At 42.2% G+C, this 9,530-nt stretch overlaps 1 protein-coding gene across 6 annotated transcripts; it reads left to right on the top strand.

Annotated features, from left to right (window-relative positions):
• Positions 1-785: 785 nt before the first annotated feature.
• Positions 786-7,411, top strand: LETMD1 (LETM1 domain containing 1). Of its 6 annotated transcripts, none has more exons than XM_051962812.1 (9): positions 788-1,710; positions 1,914-2,065; positions 3,206-3,321; positions 3,756-3,838; positions 4,642-4,828; positions 4,997-5,098; positions 5,205-5,357; positions 5,790-5,886; positions 6,254-6,412. In XM_051962812.1, the coding sequence occupies exons 1-9, from the start codon at positions 1,589-1,591 to the stop codon at positions 6,319-6,321; spliced, it is 1,080 nt and encodes a 359-aa protein (XP_051818772.1). In that variant the 5' UTR covers positions 788-1,588; the 3' UTR covers positions 6,322-6,412. The 6 variants fall into 6 exon arrangements, with proteins under 6 accessions (XP_051818773.1, XP_051818776.1, XP_051818772.1 ...); XM_051962811.1 differs by lacking the exon at positions 6,254-6,412 and adding an exon at positions 6,419-7,411 and having other exon boundaries at positions 789-1,710; XM_051962813.1 differs by lacking the exons at positions 3,206-3,321; positions 6,254-6,412 and adding an exon at positions 6,419-7,411 and having other exon boundaries at positions 786-1,710; positions 1,914-2,121.
• Positions 7,412-9,530: the final 2,119 nt, after the last annotated feature.

Raw genomic sequence — 9,530 nt, 5'->3', positions numbered from 1 at the left:
TTCTAAATCCTACTGTGCTTTAATGTTTGAGGGGTCGTTCTCAAGCTGGAGAGGCATACTGTATGGAGAACCTGTCTCCAAGCTATTAAGTCCAGCCTTTGCCAGAGCCTTCCTGTACGATCCTGGGTCCCGGGACTCCTCAGTGTCTCTGTGATCTAGGTGAGAAGGTGGTGATCTGCATTGGCAAAGGGAGTTACTCACCTGGGAGTTCCTATAGTCCTGGAATCACAGCTCTCTGTTATATGTGAATAACAGGTGCTCTGAATAAACGAATTATAATGGGATAGAATTGAAAGGGGACCTTGGAGAAAATTAAGTTCAGAGTTTGTTAGTCTTGCATGAGTCCTGTTCTTTTGGGAGAGCTGTATGTGTATGTATGTACACATATATAAGATAGTTTTTATTTTATTTTTTTGCTGAAGCAATTGGGGTTAAGTGACTTGTCCAGGATCACACAGCTAGGAAGTTTTAAGTGTCTGAGACTAGATTTGCACTCAAGTCCTCCTGACTTCAAGGCTGGTGGTCTATCTACTGCACCACCTAGTTGCCCCTAGTTTTTAATTTTTTCAGATACATTCACTTTTGATATACATAAAATTCATACAAGTTTACTGGGTGACACAGGATCACAAAGAAAACGAAATTTTTTGGTCACTAGTTTTTTGTTTGTTTGTTTTTTTTTTTTTTAATGAAAGCTTTTTATTTTCAAAACATATCCATAGATAATTTTCAACATTCACCCTTGCAAAACCTTGTGTTCCAAATTTTCCCCTCCCTTCCTCCCTCCCCCACATGTTAAAACGTGCAATTCTCCTATACATAAGGAAACCAATTCTATTGAAATAATCAAAATATGTTTTTTAAAAAAATTTATGAGCCTAAGTTAATTGGTCTGACCCATCTTTCTCCTCATCATCGTACAGTGGGAGAAAGTGAGGCAGGTATTTGTACAAGGAAAAAAGAAGACTTATGAAGCACCTACTAAATGCCAGGCATTTGGCTAAGTGGTTTACATTTCGTGTTTTAGCCTCCGAACAATTTTGGAAAGCAGGTGCTAATATTATTCCCATTTTATGGATGGGGAAGCCGAAACAAACTGAGGTTTATGCGGCTCACTCAGAGTTCCAAAGCGAGGAAGCGTCTAAGGTAGAATTTGAACTCAAGTCTTCCTAATTCTATGCCACAGTGAGGGACAGAGCCTAGTGAGTTCGCTAGGAGCCGCCAGGGAGCGTCCTGGGCCCGAAGTATTGGTAGCTGCCATGTTGGAACCGGGCGGCGTCCGAAGGCGCTGGCCTATGGACCTCAAGGTCGACCACTGCGCTTGCGCTCCTTTCTGAGGACCCGCAGTAGCACTTCCGGAAGATTACTCTTCGGGTTGCCCCCGGCAAAAACATTCCTGACTCGCTCGAGGTTCTCCTTTTTCTGAGTTCCCTACTTGGACGGGAGACAAGCTAGTTCAAGAGACCAGCGCCAGGAGAACTGATACGCCAATCCTCTCTTACGGGAGGCGCATGCGCAAATGTACTCGCAGTCTTTCAGTGACCTTTAACCCCACGACCGCCTCTTTTCTCCCTCCCGCAGTGTCAAGATGGCGCTGTCCAGGTTATACAAGAGACCCGTCTCCCTGGGCTGTGCGCCTGCTCCCCCGGAACCCTTCTTTTCCCTGCGGCTGCAGCCTGGGCGTCGGAGCCCGGCCTGGGGGCCTCCAAGGTGAAGGGCTTGACTAAAGTCCGGTCCCGGGCCTGTTTGTTCAGGCCCAGCTTTAGGCAGTTCATCTTCAGCCCGTGCAGTGGTGTTCCCTCCCTTCCTAGGTGTCTTCTCTTCCAGCCTCTTATTCCGCCCGCGCCTGCTTCGCTCTGCGAGGCGTCCCCAGGGCTTTGCTCACGTCCTAATAGCAATTCCTCTCCATGCAGACCCCTCAGGCTCCACCTGTCCCCCCGGGAGGACGTGAAGAGCCTCGTTTCCTCTTTTGTGGCCAAGACCAAAGTGATGAATGAGAAATACAATCGCTTCTTGGAGCGCCGCTTTCCCCGCTTCTATGTCATGTATTCAGTCTTCGTGAAAGGTAAAACCCAGGCCAAGAATGGCAGTCGCTGGGCCAGCTCCCAGGCCAGGCCAAGGGTAAGGATGAGAAAGATCAGCAGGTTGGATCCTGGCGGTAACCAGTCCAACAGCATGGTCTGCTGAGGAGTAAGCCTTCCAGGTGTCAGAGGTACCTGGACACAATGCCTCGGGGTCTGATACAGAAGGGGCCCGTGGCTGCTCCCTTCTGAAATTGCTTTTCTTGGCCACACAACTCATTGTGCAGTAGTTGGAATGGGACCCTTCCGCCGCATAAAAAGGGCAGCTCAGAGATGGGTCTGCCCAACTTCCCACAGGGTCTGAAGTGAGGCCACAATTTTTTTCTAGTAAATATTTCTTTTTAATACGCATTACTTTATGAATCATGTTGGGGGATTCTCTCTCTCCCGTCAGAGCAAAGGGAAAATCTATGGGAGAGATAAAAAAATAGAAAAAAGAAGTGAACATAGTATGTGTTGATTTATTCAGTCTCCATAGCACTTTCTGTCAAAAGTCTATTGGGATTGCTTTGGATCACAACTACTGAGAAGCCTTTCATAGTTGATCATCACATATTCTTGCTGTTATTGTGTTCAATATATTCCTGATTCTACTTGTTTTGCTCAGCATCAATTTATGTACATCTTTGCAGGCCTTTCTAAAGTCAGCCTGTTCATTTTTTAATAGAACAATAGTATTCCATTATCTTCATGGGGCCACAAGTAATTTAATGCTCAAAGTGGTCAGCTCTATGCTGGGTGGAAAGGAATTATTGTACGGGGTCCCTTTAGTAAAGCACAATAGAAAACAATTGAGGCATAATCAACAGAAATTATCAAGGCTTTTGGGGGGGATGGTTATGGTAATCATGGGTCACTAAATTAAAACACCTGTAGTTTATTAGACAGAAAGAAGCTATTACCATTCCCAAGCCTAGTTTGAGTGATTTGCCTGAACAGTAAAGGATGAGAACAGAGATTTAAGGTGGTCTTTAAAGAAGTGTCAAGAATGAATAATAAACACTTGTTTTTTGGATGTAGGATGAATAGGATGATAAAGGATAAGTATACATGTAAAGTAGGGGGTTGATAGGATTCCAACTTGAATATAACTTCATGCTCTGTGCTCTTCTTTAATGAGGCAGGATTTCAGATGCTTTTGGCTGATGCAAAAAAAGCTAGAAGAATAAAGACATTTATGAGGCAGAAAAAAGTAATGTTTCATCAGCTTTCCTATCGGGACATGGAACATTTGAGACAGGTAGGGACCAGAGAGTTTTGGTGCATGGGAGAAATTGGACACAGTTTTCTTTTAAGAACAAAAATTTTCTGCTGCATTAATGTTTCTGGCTGTGAGACCAGAAGTTTGTCATTCCTGTTCAATAGGCATGGACTGAGTCAGAGTTGTTATTTCCCTGGAGCTTTAGGAACCTTTTATATAGATAAAAGGGACTTCTGTATTTAAAAAGTAAACACTAAAATCCAAATGGGCTGCTGAACACAGAGCAAAAAGACACTTGTAGGAGTAAACTAGTGGATAGCTTTGAAGCAAAACGTGAACATCATTCCTTGTGATGGTGTAAGGTATCTCAGAGCACTTCCTAGAAGTGCGCCCCTTCCAAAGTGGGATGGGGGAGGCCCATCATAGGAAGACGTTTCCTAGGCTGAAATTGCAGCTGTTTGCTTTCTGCTCAGTTCCGACAAGACATCGTCAAGTGTCTTTTCCTGGGCATCATTTCCATCCCACCCTTTGCCAACTACCTGGTCTTCCTGCTGATGTGAGTATAAAACTAATTTAAGTTTTTAAGCCTCTGCATTTTCACAGAGATCACAGGATCATAGATTTAGTATTGGAAGAGACCTTAGATATCTTGTCTAGAGCTAAACCTGCCCTTAGCCCATTGTACAGATGAGGCCCAGGGAGGCCCCAGTTCATTTGTGTAGGAAGTGGCAGAATGTGGTATTTGAACCTGCATTCTCTGACTCCAAGTCTAGTATAATCTTTCCCTGCTGTTTCATGTGATATAGCATATTCATTTTTCTGAACCTTGGTGGATCACATCGAGGGAACCACCTCAGATCTCATTCTTCCAGAAGGCCACCTCAGCGCCTCAGCAAGCCCCTGAGTGCGATGGGCCAGGTCTACATTTCTGTGTGGCAGCAACTTGACTCTTTTATAAGTAGCAGCTTAATCATAAAGAAGCAGAGCAAAAAAACCTAAAAATTATGCTTTACATATTTTGACAATTTTATTTAATCATCGTCCTTTGTGATTAGCTGTCTTAGGTGAAGATCTATATGGATGAATGAGTAACAAAACTGATGCACAACCAGCATTCTTTTCATGTTTATGCACAAACGTGGTTCTAAAGATTTATGCTTTGGCTCTCACGTACAGTGCTATCACCATTTGTAATTTTTGATTCTCGGTCTAAAAAAAAACTCCTCTAGATATTTTATGTTGGTATATTTTTTATTCCTTAGGAACTCATCTAGAACAATTAATAACTTTTCCTGATACCAGTCTTCTGAAAGCTTTAGTTTTTGATAAACTGATACTGACCAATATTTTGGCTTTTAGGTACTTGTACCCCCGGCAACTGCTGATCCATCATTTCTGGACCTCAAAGCAGCAGCTGGAATTCTTAGACATCTACCATGCTCGACGAAAGCAGTCCCATCCAAAGATCCTTAGCTGTTTGGAAAAGGCCACCCTGTTGATCCCCAATCCAGTTCATCAGTGGCATTTTACACAGCTGTATGTGAAGGTACATTCAGGTTCACCTTTTCTAGCAGCAGATTCCCAGAATTTCTCTTGAAACTGACACAGAGCAGATTGACAGGGTGCTAGATGGAGGGGTGTCACTGAGGATCCCATTTCTCTCCTCCCAGGTACAATGTCAGAATTTAACCATTACCACTCTTGATTTTGCAAGGTTCAGAAGGGTGATCCACCGGTTGTAAATGATCTGCTGCCTTTGAGGACATGTTTTTCTGTCTATCCCTTGGCTATGTCTCATCTTTCTACTGCACACCTGGTAAGTCCTTTGGGTCTTCTTTTCTTCCCTCCCAGCCCTTACTTACCTTGAGCCTCCCTAATTGATTAGTATGTGAACCCTGTCCTTGTGTGCTGCCATGTCACAGAAAGCCTTGAGCCGGGCCATGCTTCTCACACCTCACCTACCCTCTGTTTTGCTGAGATACCGTCTGAATAAACACAGCACTGTACTTCACCAGCTAGACAAAGCTTTGAAAAGATTGGGGATTGGCCAGCTGACTGCTCAGGAAGTCAAATCGGTGAGAGCTCTGTTTTAGTGATAAGCTATGGGGAGCTCTGTGCTCATGGAGTCCTTTACTTCTTGCTCTTCCCCCTCCTACAGCCTTTTATCTGTATTAATTCAGCTTCATAAGCAACTATGTCTAGAAACTGTGCACAATATTTTGGGTGCCTGTTTCTTTTTCCTTGGGACTCCAAACCTAAAGACAAAATATTGTAGTAGCTCCAGGGTTCAGATTTTCCTTTGTTTTTTCCTCTTACTAGCTTTCCCTGCTCATTGACTCCTCAACCAGCATGTGAGAAACTCAAACTAGACTAAATTGCTCTGGTAAAAGGTGTGTTGTAAGGAAATTCTAACTTACTGAAAGGAGTTTCTTAGATCACCCATTTCCATTATCCAAGCCCTCCCTGTCCCTATGACTACTGAGGAACTATTCTTTGGGTACATTTAGGCCTGCTATCTCCGTGGCCTGGATTCCACCCATCTTGCCGAAGACTGGTGCCGATTTTGGCTGGCACAGTGGCTATATTTTTCCTGTAGCCTGAAAAGTAAGAATTAAGTCCCTATATTTTCTCTACTTTGAGTGCTGTTATCTCTCCTGATCTGGTTGGGGTCTGCCCTATGTGAGTTCAGGTCTTATTATTTTCTTGGCCTTTGAGCATGGGGTGGTAAGCTAAAGAATGTCCCTTATAGATGGGGAATGTCCCAGTCAGCTGCTGGATGCAGGAGCTAGCAGAATCCCAGGACATCAGTGATGTTTAATAACAGCACATTAATTTCACTTATCTCCTGTTAAAGATATCGAGGGTTGAATGGAGAGGTAGGGGTGTGTGTGTGTGTGCGTATGTGTGTGTGTATACACTCTAGAATTAAAGGGTGGGTGGGACTCCTGGGACACTCATTTTTTGATTTCAGACCACTGGTACTTGTCACTCCATTGCTGGTCTCTGACATCAGTTTATATACATCAAGATACCTCATAGCCATTTCCCCAGAAAATGCTCCCACATACCCAGAAAGCTGTGGGTTTTGGGGACCAGAGCCTCTACTTAATGCAGAAACTAATGCTGGTGTTTTCAGACACTGAGATGTCCCTCTTGCTGCATGCTGTGGTCTTATTTTCTACCAACTACCCTGGGACAAGGCACTTAGGAAGCTGCTAGAAAGAAGACTGTCCTCTGTCCTTTTTGGAGATGCAGCGTGGGACCACACAGCACACACCAGCCACAGACGCAGAGAGGAACAAATGCTGCAAGCCTTGCAGTGTGGCACCCAAAGTAGAAGAAAGAGCTGTTATTTCCCTTTCAGCTAGAGCTGAAAGCAGCCAACTACATGGTGTTGAGTAGTGTTTTCTGGTAATAGCCCTGTGCTTTGGACACTGATTTATGATTGTAATCAAGTTTAGGTCCTAGGAAGACAGCCTAATATCATATTTATTAAGGCTCCGTCTGCTGCTCTTTCTGGCTGGTTTTCCACCGAATTAAATTCTTAAATACAAAGAACAAAAAAACTAAACTTAAGCACTTATGCCCCAGAATATTATTCTGTCCCTTTCTAAAAGTGACAGAGAAAAACACTTTTTCTCTATTCCTTTTTAAATTTAAGTTCATCCTTTACAATAATTCTTCTCTAACTTTTAACTTTTATTGAGATCCTGTAATGAAAAGAAAAAAAAGGAAGCGTTTTCCTCTGGAAGAGAATGTCTCCTCTTATCCTGCTATCCTTTCTTCACATGTTTACAGTTTCACCCACCTTGTCTTAATTTCTGGGCTATAGCTACCTTGTGGATCCTAAGATTCCTGGCTTCTTCCACTGTGTTGTCCATTTCACCCATCACTGACAGTCACAATGGCTGGGGTGTTTGGGCCATGGATAACGCCAGGAAAATACCAGTTAGTGCCTGGCTTACTGCACTATCCATGGGAAGGTCCCGCATACAGTGTACCATGAATTGAGTTTAGTTTTGTTTGTATGTATACATGTCAGTGACTTGTAAATTAAATTACTGTAAATGCATGAACCAACTTGTTGAACCACAAGTAAAGATTTAATTAAACTAATGGTTACAAATTACTTAAATGTTCTAATCATTTTATATAACAGAAACTGCAATATCATAAGTTCTGTGATTGAAGGTATAAATTATGGAGCTAGACTAAAATCGAGTCTTTGTTTTTTAAATAAAATCTCAGGGCCCTGACTATAAATGTCGAAATTTCATTAAAAGTTTGTAGAACTGGGTATGGAAAACAAATGTCAGCTGGTGAAAGATCCCAAGAAAGAAAGACAGGAAACAAAGTGAGGCCAGTTCCATTAGAAAGATAAGGTGCATATTAAATAAGAGGAAAGACAATACTAATTGATGCTCTGATCGAATAAAGGATTTTTCCTTTATAAAATATTGCTGCTCTTGATAGTAACTCTTAATTCTAATATATAATTCTATATAGACAGCTTCCTTTCCCCATAGAAAAAAGTGGAATTGAATTTTGCCAGGGATGAGCATCACACATCACTCTTTTGAGCATTTGTTTAATTTTACATTTAAATATTTTCTTTAAATACAGCATTATCACAATGTAAAGATCCTAAAAGTTCTCCCTCCTCCCTCTCCCTTCCCAACCTCCCCCTTCCCTCCCCCCCCCCCCCCCAAAATGCAAAGAACCAGACAAGCTGCTTTGGATTCACACTGAAAATACGACCTGCAATACAGTGGGAAAATTTGCAAAGAATCATTGGGGGGTTGTAAAGTCACTTTTTCAAAATAGGTGTAGACAGAACAGAGAGGAAGCCATCTGCTTTTGCAGTCAGTGACCTAGCTGCCTAGCAACCGTGAGCCACAGCTGTTCTGTTCAATTTAAGTAGCACCAGAAACAATATGGGCTGGTTGGTAGACAAGGCTCACTGTGAGCTCAGCAAGACAGACAGTTAGTTTAGTTATCAAAAGTGAAGGGTCAGTGTATTATTAGGAATACAGAATTTTGTTTGTTTAGGGATTACATGAAGAATTAATTTTCCAGACTGAATATAGCATGGGTTGGGACTGCCTCTGTGATGATTGATAGAAAGCTGTTTTCTAGATCCAATGTATCTGATATCCCTCCTAAGCTGGCACTATAAATTACAAAATGATCCTTTCTGTAGAGAAAAGAAATTTACCTGTAACCCAGTCCCTGTGAACTGATGGCACTGGGTAAACATAGTTCAAGGTTGGTTAATCTCTAGGTGCATTAGAGGAAAATGCACCAAGCAATGAAATGCAATTTCAGGGAAGGAATGCCATATTTGGTTAGACAAGAAAAATTAAGAATGTAGAGAATTATAGAAGGGGTCGAAAGGAGCATAATTATGAAATAGAAGGGTTTCAGACTCAGTTAGCAGCAAAGATAAATGTTTTGGATAAACATTACATTTAAATCACCAGCCCCTAAAAGCAAGCAAGCAGACAAAACTCGTGTGTAGCACAAATGCTTCATATTTTTCTTTACTTTTTGCTCACCTCATTAGGAGAATAGGAGATAACTGAGTCCAAAGTAGTGTTTTTATTTCTTCCTCTTTAAGAAAACAGAGGTAATTATCATTTATAAGGAAGATTCATTGGTAATCTAAGGAAGTCTTGGAGCACAAGAGACAGAAACAGCCATTTCATTCTCTGCTTCAGGATGGGACTGCATCTTAGTCTTACTCTGCAGATCTCAAAAAATACTCCACAAAATGTCTCCAACTTCAATCCTTTCAAATCTAGAACTATTTAGCGCTTTCAAACTAGTACCTGACAAATGACTTTAAAAAAAAAAAGAGCTAAAAGCATCATCCAAGCCTAAGGGACCCACTGGATATTTGCAATTCAGTTCCTAAGGTGGACAGCAGTGTAAAGGCCTTCCTCTCCTGATTCCTTATCCCAAGAAGGGTTTGTGTTATAATGAAGAAAGGGAGGAGCAGAAACTTAGAATTGTAGACCTTGCTGGCCACATTCCTCATTAACAGCACCGCATTCCCCAAAGAAAAAACTGCGCGAGTAAATAAGCACGGCACATCCAGGACTGAGACCCCACCTACAGCTTTTTGGCCAAGCGTCCAAAAGGGTGGGGCAATGATAGAAAAGCCCATGCCCAAGTTTCCTTCTAGGAGCTTCCATTATAGGGAATTGGTCAGAGAATGCCAACTGTTTCAAAGACTCATTAGTTAATCA

The sequence above is a fragment of the Antechinus flavipes genome, chromosome 5 (genome assembly GCF_016432865.1).
Source record: "Antechinus flavipes isolate AdamAnt ecotype Samford, QLD, Australia chromosome 5, AdamAnt_v2, whole genome shotgun sequence".
Lineage (NCBI taxonomy): Eukaryota > Metazoa > Chordata > Mammalia > Dasyuromorphia > Dasyuridae > Antechinus > Antechinus flavipes.
This window is presented reverse-complemented; position numbering and strand designations above follow the sequence as displayed.

Coding starts and splice junctions, on each gene's coding strand:
- LETMD1 (XM_051962811.1), top strand. CDS start 1,589: ATGGCGCTGTCCAGGTTATACAAGAGACCCGTCTCCCTGGGCTGTGCG. Junction 1,711..1,913: donor CCGGCCTGGGGGCCTCCAAG/GTGAAGGGCTTG, acceptor CTCTCCATGCAG/ACCCCTCAGGCTCCACCTGT. Junction 5,358..5,789: donor CTGCTCAGGAAGTCAAATCG/GTGAGAGCTCTG, acceptor GGGTACATTTAG/GCCTGCTATCTCCGTGGCCT.